Source organism: Anguilla rostrata, chromosome 5, assembly GCF_018555375.3.
Source record: "Anguilla rostrata isolate EN2019 chromosome 5, ASM1855537v3, whole genome shotgun sequence".
In the NCBI taxonomy this organism is placed as follows: Eukaryota; Metazoa; Chordata; class Actinopteri; order Anguilliformes; family Anguillidae; genus Anguilla; species Anguilla rostrata.
This window is the reverse complement of record NC_057937.1, coordinates 37,879,494-37,898,910: the sequence shown is the minus strand read 5'-3', so window position 1 is coordinate 37,898,910 and position 19,417 is coordinate 37,879,494. Positions and strand designations below refer to the sequence as shown.

The 19,417-nt window shown below is 49.1% G+C and overlaps 2 protein-coding genes across 5 annotated transcripts in view; one reads left to right on the top strand and one right to left on the bottom strand.

Annotated features, from left to right (window-relative positions):
- LOC135255223 (leucine-rich repeat-containing protein 49-like) overlaps positions 1-14,157 on the bottom strand; it is a 51,109-nt gene extending 36,952 nt beyond the window's left edge. Inside the window, exons 1-7 of one of the 4 annotated variants that reach the window (XM_064336097.1) lie at positions 13,712-14,157; positions 9,475-9,540; positions 8,884-8,959; positions 8,502-8,723; positions 8,134-8,236; positions 7,405-7,608; positions 6,243-6,309 (exon numbers count right to left, since the gene is read on the bottom strand). In XM_064336097.1, the coding sequence (XP_064192167.1) occupies positions 6,243-6,309; positions 7,405-7,608; positions 8,134-8,236; positions 8,502-8,723; positions 8,884-8,959; positions 9,475-9,513 (711 nt within the window). In that variant the 5' untranslated portion in view covers positions 9,514-9,540; positions 13,712-14,157. Of the gene's footprint in view, positions 1-6,242; positions 6,310-7,404; positions 7,609-8,133; positions 8,237-8,501; positions 8,724-8,883; positions 8,960-9,474; positions 9,541-9,741; positions 10,117-11,794; positions 12,098-13,711 lie in introns of those variants that run through there. The other 3 variants (XM_064336096.1, XM_064336094.1, XM_064336095.1) reach the window with 3 other exon arrangements.
- Positions 12,353-17,677, top strand: LOC135255224 (la-related protein 6-like). Its single transcript, XM_064336098.1, has 3 exons — positions 12,353-13,658; positions 14,871-15,069; positions 15,550-17,677. The coding sequence occupies exons 1-3, from the start codon at positions 12,934-12,936 to the stop codon at positions 16,699-16,701; spliced, it is 2,076 nt and encodes a 691-aa protein (XP_064192168.1). The 5' UTR covers positions 12,353-12,933; the 3' UTR covers positions 16,702-17,677.
- Positions 17,678-19,417: the final 1,740 nt, after the last annotated feature.

The window sequence follows — 19,417 nt, the reverse complement described above, 5'->3', positions numbered from 1 at the left end:
AATATGCTTTCACTGACGAGGACTTCTCTCGTACTGTATGAGGTGAGAGAGTTCTAGGGGCCAAAGCATAATCGGCTTTAGCAATAACCAGAGAGCGAGGGTTTAGGGAGCAGGTATTCCCTGTTTCAGCTGAGAAATGCATCTACTCTGGCCAATTGGGTGCCAGCAGTCTGCCTGCAGCAGCTGCACAATGACTGCAGTCCTCAGCTCAGCTGGTGGACTGCAGAGTGAAAATCATCTTCTGGGTGGACGTGCACGCTATTCAGCAGGCTCCTGAAATACAGTTCATGCATGCAGCAATAATAAAGACTGACAAATGCAACTGAGGATTTCAAACTGAAGAGAGGTGAAAAATGGGGGATAGAAAAAAAAAATACTTTAGCGCTAGTTCACACCTTCATCATTATTTCGGGTAAGGCTGTATGGGCATCCATTAGCAGAGACAGTTTCTTAACAGACACTAACCACAAGCCCCCTGTGCAGCAGCCACCATACTTTGAGCTGTTACTATATTACACTTACACAGACTGCCTTTATTTGGTTCGCTAAGACTTTCAATGTAAATTCCAGCCAGTTTATACCAGGCCATGAACAGAACCCAGGCCATCTGCTATATAAAAAAAATATTAAGTGAATTCTACGGTAAAATAGCGAAGCTACAAAACTGTTGACAGCTAAAATGTAAATTGTCGTATTATTTACAGTGAAACACCGTAATACATTCAACATTTGTCGGAAATATCGTTGACATATACTGAGCATATACTGTTACCGTTATTTATACGATAAAGTTCTGGCAACCCAGCTGCGAGTATTTTACAGTAAAATTTTCTTCTTTTTTTTCGTCGCAGTGAAGCACAACTGAGGTCAGGGTTCACAATGAGTAAGAACAGCACAGTCTTGTCCCTCGGGTTCTCCGGAACTCACAGAAGCCGCAGGGCGCTCCATTAACCGTACATCCTCGAGCAAAGTTACGCAAAGGAACTTTCGGAGGAGGAAAACTCTCCAGGGGCGGTGAGATATGACTTCCCTTCAAAAGAAGATGGGACTTGAGGGGGCCCCTTGTAATGAGCCTAACTAACTCACCCCCTCCAGGGAGATACGCTAGGGAGACAGCAGCCTGTTCGATTTGAGGCGCCTGTCACTTCGTCATCAGTCTTCCGTGCGCGAGACAGCATGGTAATGAGAGCCGGTGCTTCCAAAGGGGGGGGCTCCGAGCGCTGTTCCCGGCTCTCGAGAGATTCGAAGGCCCCGCGGGTCATTCAAAAGAGCCGCAGGTACCGACGGAGCGCCCCCCCCCCCCGTTAGCAGGCTCGTAAATCAAGGCCAGACCGCGCGCGTCCGCTCGCAAGGTCGAATTCCACGGCAGCGGCGGACGGGGCTCCGCCGGGCTGCAACAGGAGACAGGCCTGGAGGAAGTGGGCCCTCTTCATCCTCTTCATCCCCGCTCGTTATCCCAGACCCGGACCGTGTCGCCCTCTTCATCCCTGCTCGTTATCCCAGACCCGGACCATGTCGCCCTCTTCATCCCTGCTCGTTATCCCAGACCCGGACCACGTCGCCCTTTTCATCCCTGCTCGTTATCCCAGACCCGGACCATGTCGCCCTCTTCATCCCCGCTCGTTATCCAGACCCGGACCACGTCGCCCTTTCATCCCTGCTCGTTATCCCAGACCCGGACGCGTCGCCTCTTCATCCCCGCTCGTTATCCCAGACCCGGACCATGTCGCCCTCTTCATCCCTGCTCGTTATCCCAGACCCGGACCGCGTCGCCCTCTTCATCCCCGCTCGTTATCCCAGACCCGGACCATGTCGCCCTCTTCATCCCCGCTCGTTACCCCAGACCCGGACCGCGTCGCCCTCTTCACTCCCGCTCGTTACCCCAGACCCGGACCGCGTCGCCCTCTTCACCCCCGCTCGTTACCCCAGACCCGGACCGCGTCGCCCTCTTCACCCCCGCTCGTTACCCCAGACCCGGACCACGTCGCCCTCTTCATCCCTGCTCGTTATCCCAGACCCGGACCGCGTCGCCCTCTTCATCCCCGCTCGTTATCCCAGACCCGGACCGCGTCGCCCTCTTCATCCCCGCTCGTTATCCCAGACCCGGACCGCGTCGCCCTCTTCATCCCCGCTCGTTATCCCAGACCCGGACCGCGTCGCCCTCTTCATCCCCGCTCGTTACCCAGACCCGGACCGCGTCGCCCTCTTCACTCCCGCTCGTTACCCAGACCCGGACCGCGTCGCCCTCTTCACCCCGCTCGTTATCCCAGACCCGGACCGCGTCGCCCTCTTCATCCCCGCTCGTTATCCCAGACCCGGACCGCGTCAAGGCCGGCCCCCGTCGACCGCAGAACCGATTCGGTATCCCCCCGGATACTCTGCTCCGTATTTTTAACATCGAAAGCGCTGCCTTCGTCGTCAGAGGCAAAATATTCCAATTTGACGAATCTCGTTAATATGCCTGAAGGGTGAAAGACAGAGAACAGCACCGAGGCAGCGGTGGTTCTGAGCCGCAGCACTGCACAGGAAACTCCTTTTATGAAACCTGAACCTCCTGTGGTAAGGAATTAGGGAGGACCAAAAGCTACGCGGGAGCCGGCCACCTAGTTAGACCGTGTAGACGTTCACAGAGACCATACAGCTGTGTCACATCTCCACCGCGCCTTTCGATTGCTAATGTTGGTGCCCGGGGGAGAGCGAGCGGCAGGCCGTTTGGGGGGGGGGGGGGTTTGGGCACATCTGGGAACGGTAATGACTTTGTTATGACTGCTAACGATAGCGGAACGCTCCACTCGGGTTAATGTCCCACGCAGGCCGCGCTCCACAGAGGCTCTGGGGGAGGGGGCAGCCGGGCCTTCGAACGCGTGCCTCCACAGGGGCAGGGCGCCTGGGCAGGGCGTTAGCGCGGCAGAGGTGAGGTTCAGCGTCCGCGCTAAGAGGGTGGAACCAAGCGAGGGCGCGAGGGGAGGGCCGGTAGAACTCGTGGTCGCAGCACGGGTGGCCGCGGCGTTTCTTTCCGGTTCGGTGACAAAGCGAGGACGCCTCGCTGCCTTTTCGCCGCCCTGCAAACGCATCGCTGACGTTATCTTCCAGCCGTCAGTCGTCGGGGCCTGATCAGATAACCCCGCCCCCCCGCGTATTTAACTGTGCCGCGCTACGGCTCACTAGCGCCGAGTCTCGAACGTGCGCCGACGGCGGCGCCCCGCTCCGGCGGTCGCCAAATCGAGCTCCTTCGCATTCCGTTCTCGGCTTTGCCGCCCTCCTCTTTCAGCGTGAACGCGTCGCGGTCCGGGAGGCGCACGTTCAGCCGGAGAGTTTAATTACAAATCGCCCGTCGCCAGAAACCCGACGGGACAGCGCCGTCCCTTTCCCTCTCTGTCCGTTCTCTCCGTCTCTCTGACGGACAGAGCTGACGGCCTCTCGGCTCACAGCTGCCTGACCTAGTAACGCGACGGCTGAGTTTTATGTTTTCGGGCGTAAATAAAAGCCACCTGACATCCCTGTGAGGGAATGCGCTCTGCAGCCGCAAGAGACCGAAAGCAAAAAAAAAAAAAAAGGAGGCCAGACAGGATTTATCAGGTTTCCCATTCTCCCATTTCCTTGGGAGGCCTGTCCCACGTGTGAATTCCACCCAAGCACAGCTGAAAGCATTATGGAACCGTCTCCCCAGAGATCTGCTGCCCCCTACAGGAATCAACAGAACTCACAGGAGACAGCTGGAACCACAGCGGGAGCTTACAGTCGGAGGGGTGCGGAGGCAAAGTGTGCGTGTTTACAAGGGAGGGACGACTTGAAGATCTCTGCTTAGGGGTCTGAAGAATGACTGAACTCAGCAGACTAGTTTCAGGCTAAGGAGAAAGACTGAACTCAGCAGAGTTGGGTCATATTGAGGGAGGGGTGCTTTCAGGCTAAGGAAAAAGACTGAACTCAGCAGAGTTGGGTCATATTGAGGCAGGGGTGCTTTCAGGCTAAGGAGAAAGACTGAACTCAGCACTGTTGGGTCATATTGAGGTGGGTTGCTTTCAGGCTAAGGAGAAAGACTGAACTCAGCACAGCTGGGTCATAGTGAGGTAGGGCTGCTTAGAGATATCTGGTGTAGAGTCGTCACCTCCCTACAGCGGATCAGTTACACAATTCCTTGCATTCCCAATCCACCTCGATTCCCCAAGTCATCACTTCTTATGAGAGCTGAGTTCCAGCTGGCCTACCTGACAAGATAAAGACTCGTATATAAACCACGCAAAGCTCACTTGTGGGAATGACTCAGCACATTCTGTTTCAAACAGGCCTTTTCTCAAAAGCAAAGAAATTTGATGGTCCATCGTGATTTTTTTTCCCCCTCACAAACAACCCGATCCCAATGCGCGATTCAAGGGCAGACGATTTAAAACGTGGCAGCAGGCAGTAATCGCAGGACAGGACAAGCCCAGGAGCTGAGCAGGAGGAAGTTTCTGAGCAAGCGAGTGCGAGACAGGCCTTCCCCAGACCTGCATCTCCTCACGAACGACTGAAGCGGGCTCCAACCTACAATCTTTCTCTCTTTTCTTTTTTTTTTTCTATTTCTTCTATCTTCTATCCCTTTTTTCGGGCGCTGCCGGCGGCCCCGTGCTACCCCCGCGCGAGCGCGCTGTGATCTCTTCAATGCCGTTCGAGCGCCGGCGACCCGAGCCGGACCTCTCGCGAAAAACCCACCGGCGGGGAAAGTCCACAAAGCCGGCATTCATGCGACCAGGACCTCGCCGCGCCCCGAGAAACGAACGCGCCGGCGAAACTTTCCTTTCACGGTTTCAAAGGCGGACCACCCTGCCAAACGTTTTGTCCCTTTGATAGCTGTGGAAAAAAAATAATAATGAGAATCTTAAAAAAAGGGAATTAATGAATAACAATACAAAGCTGCGAAACGAAGAGTCCGTTTGGACGAACTTGGGGACAGGAAGTGAGCTGCAAACAGACCCTGGACTGTTTATCTTTCCTGTTTGTTTTTTTTCCCCCTGAGGTTTGTTAAAACTGTGAAAGCCCTGGGACCACACACACACAGCCTTCTTCAATGTGTTTAGCACAAGTGAACCATAGCAACGCAGCCTGTGGCCGCGAGCAGGCATCCATTACCGCGCAGAGCCCTTCGCCATGTCCCAAGGCCCTCGGTAATATCGGCCTCTTACCGGAACGCGCTGTCAAATTCGGCCTGCTAAATCCATTGTCCGGAGCTTCTGAACTTCTGTCACACGGCGTTTAAAACATCCCAGGGCTACACTTATCCCCTAGCTCAGCGGTTCCAGAACTGCGGCTCGTGAGCTGCTGGTGTTCAAGCGGGTTACAAGATGTGAAAAAAGATCCAATGATGCACATTAACACCGGCCAGGATGAAACGCTGAACAACTTATGTGCACAGTACTAACTACAACGTACTGCCAGTACAGTCGTTTTAAAGCTTTAATTCCATATCATGTTTGGTTGGGTTCGATTTAAGGAGCGGGTCACAGGAAAAGAGTTCACTGGCGAAGCGGGTCATGGGCTGTTGGAGTTTAAGGACCGCTGCTCTAGTCAGTCCGCCCAGCCTCAGACACACGGGGGCCCAAAGGGTCCGAGACACAGACGGAGCTGCCGGCCGCCTTTAAGCACGCTGACCGTACCGCCGGCCTCACTAACCCCCCCCTTCTCAGCCCCCATTACCCTCGCCAGGGCTAACTGGGGCTTCCGGCCCCGCGCGTCCAAGCAACCGGGCCTAAACGGGTTTCCTGGCAATGCCAGGGCGCCAGGCTCGCCCCCCCGGGGTCGACACAAGCGAAACAACCCGCCTCCTCAAAGGAAACTCTGGTGCGCCAAAGGCCGGAACCGTGCAAGGGGTCCCGGCGCTCAGTTCCCGGAAACAAAACCACAGGGAACGAAAGCGTTAAGCTCCGGCTAACGGCGCGTGGGCGGCAGCCTAGCGGGCGCGTTTCCACTCAGCCGCTAATGAGAGCGTTCGCGCCCGGCCGTGCCAGCCGAGCGAGCCCGTCGCGCCGCGCCAGGGACCGGCTGTCTGGAGGAGGTGTCTCTCCCGCTCTAACTTTGCGAGCCACAGCGGTGCGCCGTCAGTCATTAAGTACCGACAATACGGTGGGCTAAATTAATGGAGCCTTTACCTCTCGGAGGCTATAGCCGAACGCAAACAGACGGATGAAACATATTTGTGAAAGGCTACTTAAGGCTACTTAACGCAGGTTGGACTTTATCCCATTCTAGCACAGGGGGACTCTTACCTGATTGCCGTGCAGGTCGAGAACGTCCAGTTTTGTCAAGGAGTCCAGATTCCAAATCCTCTTTATTCTGAGAATGAACAGACAAAAAGTATAATTTTGGTCTGGGTCATAAAAGCAAGAGAAAATTGTGAGACGCGTTATTTAACATTCCTGGAGGAGTTTTTTTGTTTTAATGACAGTTCATTGAATGTCAATTACTCCACCATCAATTAGATGAGCAGCTTCTGCCTACTGAATGCAAGGCAACTGCTAAAATGTACTTTTAAAACTGTGTGTGGTTAAACAGAAATGAAACATTCCTGAATAGGTTACAGAGATCAGTTGCATCAAAGTGACAAAGACATGCTGGCTCAGTCGGTCAAAGTCAGCCCGTTGGATGTCACTCATTTCTATAGGTCAGTGCCGTGTGGTACACTGCTCCAAAGTATCCCTTTGGCTAGGTCAAAATGTTTTTCCTTTCATTTTTTTACAAAAGAAATCTGCCATCATATATGCAGCAAAAAAAAATATGCCACATTAAGGACAGTTAACTTGTGAACTTATGATGTGAAGAATGTAATGGGTATGTGTGGGATTCCTTCCACTCTCAGGATGGGACGAATGCAGGGCAGAACTCCTGCAGTGTGGCCATTTTGTCAGGAATACGGGAGCTGTGTTTCCGTGACTCTGAAAAAGGCCCACTGTAACCCAAAGCTGTGGTACGCCCCCTTTTTTTTCAGAAAGCCAACGGTAAGTGATCCAGAAAGAGTTCCAAAAGCGGAAATGTCATGTTTTACAGATTTGGAGGAAAACCAGACTATGGCAATGAGATCCCCGTGGCATTTCCATTCATGGTTTGAAACTTTCATCTCCTCTTGCCCAGCTCTTCAAAGTAAGGTGATACGGGACTTTCATAGGGAAGCATGCCTTGTGCAGAGATCAACCGCTCGGCAGAAATGTTGCTAATGCGATCAGATCTTGCAGCATTGACAGAACACGGCAAATACAAGTCAGGGTACACAAATATGTCAAAACCTCTTCTCGTCATCGGGAAAACAGACTGCCGGTAAAGCTTTACATGTGCCTGTCAGCGGATGCGTGCATGTCAGCATGTTTGCGTTTGCCTGCGCGCGTGCGAATCGCGCGTCACGCCCGCCAGCTCAACGCGACGCCCGCGCCACACCTGTTCTTGCCCAGCATCAGCACGCGCAGCGAGGCGAGGGCCGAAATGCCGGACATCTCCGCGATGCGGTTGTCGTACAGGTCCAGGAAGACCAGGCGCCGCAGGTGGGAGAGGTTCTCCACGCGGGAGATGAGGTTGTGCTGGAAGTTGAGCAGCCGCAGCCTCTCCTCCCCCTCCAGCAGGGGGCACTCCTCCAGGCCGCGCCTTACAAGAAAGACACGCACCGTCACATGACCCTGCTGCCTAATGAATGCTCTGCCCTCTGCCTCGCGTCACTGAGACGCACTGCGGACTGGAGGGAGAGTGAATTCCAGTTCAACAGGGCCAGAATTTTACTGGCCTTCAAGACACCTGAGAATATTTACATAATTGACTCCATTACTTGCCTAAGTAACTTGCTCTCATGGTTCTGAAATCCCTGCAAAATATGTTGATAACTGAATGCTGAGCAACATTGGTCTTAGGCTTTACAAAACTGCCACCTGCTGGCAAGAACATGACACTGCATAAATCATGAGCTACTTACTAATTACCAGTAATCTGTAATTAGTTAGTACATTCAGGCCATTTTTGCTTCTATTATTTATTACTCTCTTTGAAAATTATATACATAGACCCAAGGAAACTGCAACATGGTTCATTTCTGCCACATTAATGACTCTTACCTAGTGAGTCAGGGCTACCGACAAGTGTTCAAACCACAGGATGACTCTCCTACCCCAAACTCACCTGTCCATGTCCAGACGCTCAGGGTTGGAAGTACAGTCCTCGCGAGACCGGAAGGCAAGGGGGAAACTGGGAGGAGTATTCTCCATGAAATGCCTTCTATCACCTGAAACAATATTTTCGTCATTAACCCTTTAAATACCCAAGGATCGGGGAGGGGGGGGCGGGAGTCGAACCAAGGGGCAGCTGGGAAAGCTGTTTGAAACAAAGGGCCTATCACTTCGGCCAATGTGAAGCTGCCATTCTGCATAACGTAACTCAGTAAGGCTAACTGGCATTCGAGTCGTTCGGATTTGTACCTTTGCAGACAGTGGGTGGAAACATCGCAGGAAGTGGGTGGAAACATCACAGAAAGTCCTGCGAGCTCTTACCTGCTGCCTGAGATAGGCTGGGGTTGCTGTGAGCGTAGGTGGGATCGGCACTGTGGGCGGCACGACGGGACCTGACTCTGTGGGGCTGCTGGCCCGTGTCGCCTGTGAAGCCACAGGGAGCCGCAGCAGGGAACGACAGAAGGGTACACTCAGGGCCTGTGAACTCGCAGTCAAACCCTCGGAGAGGCCTGCCGCCATTGTGAAGGCTGAGCCTGCTTTCTGCTATATTAAGAGAGAGGGAAGAAACAGGGACAAGTCAGAGGGGGTTAATGACCCCAGTTCACGTTCCTACATTAAGCGATCACAAAATCTGAAAGGATAAGTTCTGTTTTATCACTAGTAAACAACCGCCAACGTTCACCCGCCATCAATAGCACTGTACCTGGCTTTTGAGGGCTCGTTTTCAGTGGGTCTATGGCCGTTTCTTTGGAAAGTTCTTTGTACAGTCGAAGGTCCAGCTAAGAAATAAAAAAGATGACTATCAGGCTGTTGTCGATGATGGAGAAGGATGCAATGTTGCGTTTCGGAGGGTGTGATTCTGCCTTTTGCTGGAATGAAACAGTGCTCTTACAAAAGACAATGGTTAATTTAATTAAGTCCTGAAGAGACATGTGTCTTTGTGTTACAAAGTAAGTGCTTCTTTAAGAGTGAAACTAAAGTTAAGCCTTCATAACTGTTATCTTTTATTTTTAAATACATTGTGTGGGAGGTTACTGAACTTACTGAAGACGTTTGTGTATTGTTTGTTGTTCCTGGATGACATCATATGGTTTAAGCTACTTTTATTGTACACAATAAACAAGTGTTGTACTCAATTAAGCTTCCTCGGTTGCTTTTTGATCTGGTTTAAAAACGCTTCCAAATAGCACACCCCTATGCGCATCAGAAGACTATATGTCTTACACCGTGACATGCTTATCGGGACACATATTGTATCGTGAAGCACCTGACAATATCCAGCCCTAATACTCACCCGTTTCTGCGCTAGTCGCTCCGGGGCAAGTGTGTTCATAGCTGTCAGGCGTAATTTTAAATTAACCTGCGGAAGGAATCAACAACACTGTCAGGATCACGGTGTCTCTGCTACTAGCAGGTCAACACCATCATACGTTAAGTACGATAAGTAACAGCCTGAACGAAGACACTTAGCTGTAAATATCAGAATCAAAACGTTGTGGTAACTTCCTAACTACTAGTCTTAGCTAACGTTAACTGTTAAAATTGCGGAGAAGCAGCTTACCGTGGGAGTAAGAAATCGTCCCTTATTAACGTTACTATTCTGGGGTTTCTGGGAGCGCATTACAAAGTTGAGCGTTAGCTAAATCCCCCTAAATCAGTTAAATATTGGTATTTATCCCCTCTATAGCTAGATTAGCTGACTACGGTGGAGATAATTCTAGTCAACTAGCTTTGATAACGTTGTGCCAACGAAATGTGTATTTTGTGGTTAGAGCAAGGGAGTTCGAGTTAAGTTGCGTTCATTTTTAAATCAATTTCATGAAATCAAACAGAAAAGACACAAATATAACGTTAGCGCTGCTATGACTCCTTAGATTGCACTTCCTTGGCAACGATGTCGTTTTGTTGTTAGCTACACCAACATCCTCTCCTACTTAGAAAACATTCCGTAAGAGCTATAACACAATTTTCAGAAGTTCCTACACAGTATGAATAGCGCGAGGCAATTCACCTGTAGGGCTGCCAGAACGTATATTGTTTGCGAAATATGTATTTCTCCATATGCGAAAACAACAAAACCTCTAACCCAGTGCTAGATTCACTCATGTATTCATAAATTTGTTCAGACAATACGTATATGATAACTTTCATTATAATTTGTTCACTAGAATTAATCCAGGCAACATAAAACATATTTTGCCTCGACACAGATTTTCAGATATGATTCCCTGGTTCTTTCCAATTCCTACAGGTCCACCTAGCAGCACTTAATGTTTAAAGTAACATTTTAAGCAAAATTATATGTTGTGTGTGCAGTGTCAGCTCCTCTTCAGTTACCTGTTAGCACTGTTATGTCTACAACCACATATTATCTGTTGGTTGGTGTTTTCTTTGAGGCAAGAGATAAAGGGATAATCAAAATCCATGAAACAGCTCACTGCCGCCAGGAGACATGTAAGGGATCAATATAATTTTTTCTGTTGTGATACAATACGCATAGGGGCTTGCCAGTCAGACCTCTCTGGGTTACAGCAGGCTATAAATATCTTGTCTGACTCAGAATGTGAGTGTGACGTGGACAGAGGCAATTTGCAGCAATCAGTAATTAAATTAACTACACAAAGAGAGACACAAAATGACTTTCGCTACCGCACAGCAGCCTTGAAAAAATATGCACATCAAAATTGAAATGGAGAACACAAAAAAAAACAAGAGGAACAGAAAAGGGAGAGTGAGGCAGGAAAGTCCCCAGCCCACCCCTTGATGAGTCAGAGAGTCACATGACTTTGTGGGCATGTCCTAAACAGCTGGAGGAGCTCTTACCACACAAAGCAGTCTGTCAGCTGAAGTAGGCCAAAAAAAAATCACCTACCCACTGTCATCACATCTAAAACCCAAAATCACACCGGTAAGGAATTTCTTTCCTTGTGAGCCACATAATCAACCACAATCCAGGCAGGATTAATATAGATTAAACAGAAAGTACCTTCAGCAGAAGATCACTATGTTATGTTGTAGACAAGGACAGGGTGCATACTACACACACAACCCCTAGCTCACCACAGTCAGAAACCTGCCAATTAGGTCTGTTTTTAAATAATTAAAATTTCACTACTAAACAACCATAGATAGTCTATTAATTTATTTATCATCATTCAGCCACCCAGCATGATCATGTATTATAATATTTAAAAATTCACAAACATGGTAGTGGTTAATAAAAAAACATAGAATTTTGACAGGGTGATATGGGGGGTGATGTTTGTTGGGGACATTTGTTGTCTGCTTAGTTTTTATGCTTTTGATTGCTGTCTCAAAATGGCTGGTGCCCTCCAAACAAAGGACAAAGGACCTCAAGAAATGGAGGGGCTTAAACACAGCCTGCTCAAGATGAGAGTGCTGATGTGGTACGCTGACCCTGCAGGAAAAAACCCTGCTGGCCAGCTCTCTATTCCTGCTGTGTTGACAGTTAGGGCATTTATCATGTTGTTAAATTATAGCCCCCCCACCAAAAGAAAAAGTGCAGTAAGTGCTCGCACCAACTGTGCACCCCCTAATCAATGACATCTCACAGAAGACGACATGCCCATTTGCCAGCAGAAACATTACATTACCCTCTGCTGGAGTTTACTGCTGCCTCCACTGAGTGATGTTCCCAGCACCATAGCGATCAACAACAGGGTGCAAACCAAAGCAAGGCTTTGCACTGCATAAGCGTGAGTCACTTTACCAGCAGGCCATTTCAGGCCAAGAGGAATAATACATTTCTCTCAAGCTCACAATTTTCTTTGCCACTGGATAATTTACTACAACACTGGAGGAATAACAAATTAGTTGCAGCTAGACCTGAGAACAAAACATTGTTTTAAAAATGGCACATGCTGATCATGCAAAAGATAATGCAGCATCTAAGCAACATAGATGCCGTCGTAAAATATACGTTTACTTCAGCTGAGTCCAATTAATTTTATTTGATGAAAGAGCTCAGTCACCTCTGATCGCCTGGATGTGCTTTGTCACATTGAAATGTGTTGGGGAGCGTGATGGCTTTTCTTTAGCTTCCTACAGCCACATTGTGCCTCTAGCAGACTGGAGAGAAGTACACAGATTAGTATTCAGTATGAAAGATCTACATCTTTATTTTAATCATTGTATTCCTTGGGAGAAAAAAGTGTACAGCAGATAACCGTCAAAACAATTTAAAACGAAAAGTATGAATGGAACAAACATTGTTTTCTACAGACCCAGAGTGGCACTGTGGTACATCTGCAATGACAACCGTTTCATGGGGAAGGGACAGCCAGGTGCCATAACGATAAAGTGGCTTTAAAAGGAGAACAACAGGGTTTGTGGCAAGCTAATCAACAATCGCCAGCAGCTATTAGGTGAAATCACAACTTAGGCCTGATTCGCAGGAGAAAATCTGGATGAAATTAAAGACTGAAACGAGCACACCGCTGTTCGTTCGTTCAGTGCCTTAGTATGTTCTTTGTTGAGCTTATTTTGTGCCTCAGTAAAAAGAAATAGACCAGCTTTCTCCGATCTAAAATGTAAAGCCTATTATCCAATTTGCAGTCCGTCAAACCAGCACGTCCATCCAATTGATATACGTGCATTTCCCATTTCTGATTGCATTATGTTAACCGTTTCATAAAATTGTCACCCCCACCCCCTTCATTATTTAAAGTCATGTTATTTGGCAGCAAAACCCCTTTAGAAAATCTAACGATTAAAAAACGACGGCAGTGGAAAAATGTACACCATAATCAATGCGTTTCTCCGCTGTTTATCCTTTCTTTTGCCTCCCCCTTGGCTTCAGCTCGGTTTTTGCTGGTGGGTTGGGGATGAGTGTAGAAAAACTGCATGGCCCAATCCCAGAGCTCGTTTCAAAGGGACAAAGCCTCTTACAGATCAGGAAGTAAGAACACAAAATCCTTCCACCTCCGCCACTTCCCCTGTTCAGAGTTGCGTCTCGCTAGCTGCTAGCCCCGTGCTTCCCCAGGGGTCTCCGTGGGGCAGAATCTGGGAGCCGTGGCAAGCTGTGGAGCGCAACTTTTGGATTCCATTCGCTATCCGACAGCGCTGGTGCCAAACGCGTCAGGTCCCAAATTATCCGAATCCTTCCTTTTGCAAAACGAGTGCTGGAAAAAGCTGCGCTGTAGCTGAAAAAGAGCTGGGTGTAATCGTTTGTGAAGAGGAGGGAAGGAACGAGCTGGGAAGGGAAGCGTTCGTTCCGGGCATGAGCGCGACGATGGAGCTGCCCAGCTCGCTTGAATCCTTGACGGATTCGGCTGGACTGACAGTAACCGGGATGGTCATGGATCGACAGGTACAGGAGATGGGGACCCAAGTAACAATAACTGTGGCTATTGAGGCTGCTGAAGACGAAGACCCTTCGGAAGTGCTTTCCCCAAACCACCTAGATATCCATGGGGGCAGCTGTAGTGAAGACGACGCTGGGAGACACGATAAATCCAGGTAACCTTAGTCTGTCTAGTAGCAGCAATGACATTTTACTTCATATAGCCTACCTTGTGCTGAGGAAGTAATAGTTGTAACCGTAACCGTGTAGGCTATAACCACAGTCCACTGTAATGTAAAACATTGTAGGAAACTTGGATATATGTGTATTACCGAAAGTGTTCTTTCATTTTGGGGCATTAACTTTAACTCGAATATGAACTGCGCCTTCTAGTTTAGGCTTTTTATTCGGATCACCTGTGAGCACGCGTTGTAATACCATTGACGTAAAAGAACCTTTCAAATCGAACATGGCATGGTGACTTGGTGTGGCTAGAATCTTGCGTAATTCCAGGGCAATTCCGGTTTTATTGAATTTCTTATTTTGGCTTTATTTACTAACCGCTGGTTAAATTGATATCATGCGTTAGTGCAGTTGTCATTTCGCGAATAATGTTTCTCACAGGTTTGAGAAAGGTAGATTGATTGTCCGTTCAGTGAGTTTAATAAGGGAAAATTGCGCTATCAGATGCATCAGAGTCTTCCTCTAGTCAAACCGAGTGTCAAGTGCCGGGTCAAGAAAAATTAAACTCGTGACGTCACATCGAGAGTAGTTTATTGATTCGTCAGGTGGGTGATGGGTATAATGGTGTATCGGCGAAATTGGAAACACGCTGAAACCTATGCACATGAATCGGAGTGCTTGGTTTTCGCAAAGTTAAAACGGCAGCATGGCTGGCATGGCAGTAGCCCTGCAATGTGGGTGGGAGCCTGGGCCGTGTGTTGGGATTGAGCACTCTCCAGATGGAGAGGTCTTGGCTGTTTGGTTCATATCGGCTTGGAACACCCTGGTGTTGAAGCTCTGGCCAGGACACATTGTAGGGTCACATTCTCAGTCGAACAGGGATCGGTAGGCTTCTCAGTGGATTCCTGTGAGTCTTCGGGAATGGATTTTTCCTGTATGGTGGGCTTGAAAAGAGAGGCTGGCTTTAGCTGATGTAAACCCACCCCATGAATTCCTGCCTGTACCCTAAATGTAATCTCTTCCACCGCCACTGCTGTATGGAGAGTGTTTTGGCCTAATGGCTGGCATGCATAACCTGGTTGGATGCTGCAGGTTGACGGTTGAAGTGAGCTTCTTCCCCTTCACTGCAACGTGCTTTGAATTTGGGGAATGGGCTGTTCCGGATAATTGATCATTTGGGTGCAATGAAACCCTCTCACCTGTAGTGGAGCAGGCACCAGCGGAGGGGAGCTGGAGGAGGAGAGCTGGCAGCCCCCGGACCCCGATCTGACGCAGAAGCTCGTGGCACAGATCGAATACTACCTTTCAGACGAGAATCTGGAGCACGACGCCTTTCTGCTCAAACACGTCCGTCGCAACAAGATGGGCTTCGTCAGCGTCAAGCTGCTGACCTCTTTCAAAAAGGTATGATTGGTCAGTCGGCTCCTGCATGCTCTGCTTTGGTTAATGTAGAAACTAGGCCGCTGTTGACATTCTATTTCCGGGGCATTCTCTGTATAGAGATGTTAATATGGCAATTTGATGTTCTGATTCAGTTGTCACCAGCTTTATGAAAATTATACCTTCAAATTGAAAACCCCTGGTGAACAAGTTGTTAAACTTAGTTAAAATAATCGCCCATTTTGAAAATGTGATTTTTTTTTTTAAAAAATCATACATTTTAGAGGCTGAAATTAATACTGTTCTGCATCTGTCAATTTTGGCATTGTCGCATTGCAGTAACATGATTTGATACAGAGCTGATATTGTTACATTTACGACATAATAACCTAGATCTTCATTTTTTCACACTCAGGAGACATAAAGTGAAGTAAGTTCCATCTGATAAGACGTGAGGAATTTTTGCCGACCTCCATTTTCTGATTCCTAATCTTATCTTGTCAGGTGAAGCACCTCACGCGAGACTGGCGAACAACGGCGTACGCGCTGAGGCAGTCGACGCTGCTCGAGCTGAACGAGGAGGGGCGGAAGGTGCGTCGGCGGACGCTGGTGCCCGTGTTCGCCAGCGAGAGCCTGCCCAGCCGCATGCTGCTGCTCAGCGAGCTGCAGCACTGGCCGGAGCTGGGCGTGGCCCAGAGGGGCGGGGGCGGGGACGCTGGGACGGGGCAGGAGGGCGGGGACGGCGGCGCCGGCGGCAACGGGGGCGGGGCGGCGCAGCAGGAACCCCTCATGGAGGTTCTGCTCAGGGCTTTCGGGGCGTTTGGCGCCATCTCGTCGGTGCGGGTGCTGAAGCCGGGAAAGGAACTGCCGTCCGACCTGAAGAAGCTGAGCGCCCGCTACGCCCAGCTGGGCACCGAGGAGTGCGCCATTGTGGAGTTCGAGGAGGTGGAGGCCGCCATCAAGGCCCACGAAGCCATGGGGGGCGAGACGGAGGACGGGGCTGGCGCCCAGGGCCTGAAGGTGGTGCTTATCGGGACCAAGCCCCCAAAGAAGAAGGTCCCCAAAGACCGGCAGCGGGAGGAGGGGGGCCTGCGCAAGAGCCGCTCCCTGAACAGCCGGGTGCGGGAGCTGCAGTACCTGGGCGACGACTCCGCCTGCAGCTCGTCCGAGACGGAGAGCAACCCCACCTCCCCCCGGCTGGCCCGCAAGGCCCGGTCCACCAACAAGCTGAGCCCCACCACGGGCGGAGGCGCGGCCTACCAGCAGAACAACCACCTGAGCCCCGGCGTCTCGCCCCGCTCCAGCCCCTGGTCCAGCCCCCGCGCCAGCCCCTGCTCCCAGCGCAAGTCCCCCCACGGCCACAAGTCGCCCCTGGCCAGCGAGGGCCGGCTGAGCCCGGAGTCGGGCCGGCGCTGGGCGGACTACTCCTCGGACAGCAGCCTGACGCCGTCGGGCAGCCCCTGGGTGCAGCGGCGCCGGCAGGTGGCCTCCCAGGAGAGCAGCCCCGTGGGCAGCCCCATGCTGGGCCGGAAGATCCAGAACGCCGACGGGCTGCCCCCGGGCGTGGTGAGGCTCCCCCGGGGGCCGGACGGGACCCGCGGTTTCCAATGCGCCTCACTGGGACAGAGGGTCGCTCCAGCGACCGCCCAAACCTGATCTTGCCACGCTGAGAGTACCGTACCTCGATCCCCTGTGTCCTAATTCCCGAGTCACCTTGCAGTACTGCTGAAAGACGAGTGCTGTCTAGAGTCTAAGCCCAAGGCCTGTACTCTACCACACTGCCCCTCTCACTAAATGGGCCAGATGAGAATTCTGATTGAATGCAAGGTTTGCCTTGTATTTTTTTCTTTTTTTTCTTTTGTAAGCTATTCGTTTGTTTACGCGTGGTTAAACTTGATTTGAAACTGTTGGGAATTGATTTATAAGCTATGCTTTAAAACTGTTACTTCTGTCCGAGAATTTTCTTTCTGATTTCTGAGAAATCCCCACTTAAGTTTGAATTTTTTTTTTTTGTTTGTTTGTTTGATGGCAAGCTGCACACGGCAATTGAAAACGCATCTCTGTCAGTTGTGATCTTCCTGAAATGAGGTGGGAGGTGTAATTGATTTCCCTAAGATTTTGTTTAAGAACAGTGTCTTGAGTCTTATATTGTGTTTACAAAAACGGAACAACCTGAAGCACTTTGTTAGCGAATTACGTAAAAGTGTGTGACAGTGTAAGTCTTGTATTCTGTTTCACCGTAGGCCTTTTGTCATTCGTTCATTGTGAATATTACAAAAAATGACACTGGCATTCTGTCACTTGTGGCCATGGTTATCTCTTTGTTTTCATATTGGAACCGTGTTTTCCACTGTAATAGTTTTTTTTTTTTCCCCACTAACGTTTTCCCTCGTAGCAGTTTAGTAAATAAAAGTAGGACATTTAGGGATCGCTGTTTAGCAGTGCAAAGGGGAGTGCTCTCGCTGAAAGGAAGTGGGGTTTCGCTGCGTTTCCTGTGAATGTGACGTACGCATGGGTATGCGAGTGGGGCATGGGGGGGGGGGGGGGTCAGCTTTGACATTTGCCTCGACTGTGAGGGGGCACTGAAATGCAAAGTGTATTTTCTTGTACAAATAAAGCACTAAATACCGCATTTCATTTGACATGGTATGAAACTATTTTCTAAGTTGATGAAATTTTGCATGGTTAATGTGGGTAGTCCATGTGCCCACTATTTTATAAGCAGAATGAAAAGCTTTTTTGTGTTTCAGCCTCTACAGTGAAGTACTCCTCTGTCTTAAGTGGAAAGAATGAATCACACACAGAATATGCTGTTCCATTTATTCCATTATTTCCATAACTCTTATCATTGACCAGGTGGTTTATTATATACTGACATTTTCATGCATGGATGCTACCACTAACTGGAAAAGGCCTGGATTGCAATGAGGTGTACTTACTGGATTGGAAGATTTTTATATTGATTTATCGACCATATCAACATCCTCAAAATAGTATTTTTGTCTTTGGGTACTATTCATTTATCTATTCAAATATATATATACCTGCCAAAAAAAAATCTAGCCTGCTGTAGGCAAAACAAGCTGTCACCTGACAATAAAACAAGACCAGGTCAAAACCTAGTGTATGGCTGGATCTCTCCTGCCGACCAATGGTGTAACTTCATAACTCGGCCGACCTATGGTGTAACTTCGTCACTCACTCAGTCGCTGAGTCACAGACATTTGCGTTTGTAGGGCTGGCCCCGCTGTTGCGGTCCAGCCAAATACTGTCGATACTAGCCTTTCATGGTTAAAAAAAAGCCAAGCTCTCTCTCTCTCTATATATATATATATATACTTGAGCCTTAAAATCTGGTGCCTTAAGGACAAATCCATTGTTAAAAATGACAGATTCAGTACTCTGAGGTGTTTTTCATAAAAGGAATACCGAGTTCTGATGCATTTTTGACATTTTTGAAGATGTTAGAGTGGCCACTGATTAATATGTACTACAGCCTATAGCAAAAGCCTGTCTTTCGGCCTGGCACTGCAGTGTCATTCTTGTTCTAAGGTTAATGTTTCAAAGGGAATGGAAGGTGTGTTCGTGTTCAGAGGGACGAAGATGAGCACGTCATAAAATATTAATTGAAGCAAAGCAATCTCTGATTGGACCATATAGAATTTATTCAGGATTGGTCCATTGAAACAGTGCTAGATAAACTCATGTGACCTTTTCCTTGTGGTAAGAGGGGTGGGAGGAGGAAGTGGAGAGCCCCCTGCTTCCTTGAATCTGAATTGGTTGCTGCTTTAAAAAATTTTTTTTTTAAAAACAGTCATTCTGCAGCAAGAGTAAAATTCCCTTACTATAAAGCTATATACTTCAGAGATTAAGGTTGGTAAATAGGTGTCATGTACAGGGGACAGTTTAAGAACTTATTCAACAGGGGTAAAGCATGCAAGCACTCACACATTGAAGGTTATCACAGGATACAGGATGTGGTGTTTTATTGGATGCTAGGCTTTTAGTATTGGTTCGGATGGCAAGAGCTTGAGAGAGGCCAGTATGTTGAACAGGGGGCGTCTAAAAATAGTCCAAAGCACTGCAAAAAAATTTGACAGTGGTTTGAGAGATCTTTAAAATGTTGCTTTGATAGTCACTGTTCGGCAGCGGCAGTGTGTCTGTCCCTGGCTGTTAGGCAATCTGTGTGTGGCTGCTGTGAAAGTGAGCAAGCGTGAAAATGTGACTCAAGCACACTGACCCACAGTAATGTTTAAACGTCGTTCTCTAGTGTTTTGTCCAGCACTTTTGACCCACCCACTTTTGTGCAAATATTCTATTGGCCAATTCTGGTGGGTGGTGGGGGTGGGACCAACAGCACTCTTCACTCTGT

Bases quoted from the DNA above. Each gene is read 5' to 3' on its own strand.
- LOC135255224 (XM_064336098.1), top strand. From the start codon at position 12,934: ATGTACACCATAATCAATGCGTTTCTCCGCTGTTTATCCTTTCTTTTG. The intron at 13,659-14,870 runs GTAACCTTAGTC...TCTCACCTGTAG, and splicing joins GGGAGACACGATAAATCCAG to TGGAGCAGGCACCAGCGGAG. The intron at 15,070-15,549 runs GTATGATTGGTC...TTATCTTGTCAG, and splicing joins TGCTGACCTCTTTCAAAAAG to GTGAAGCACCTCACGCGAGA.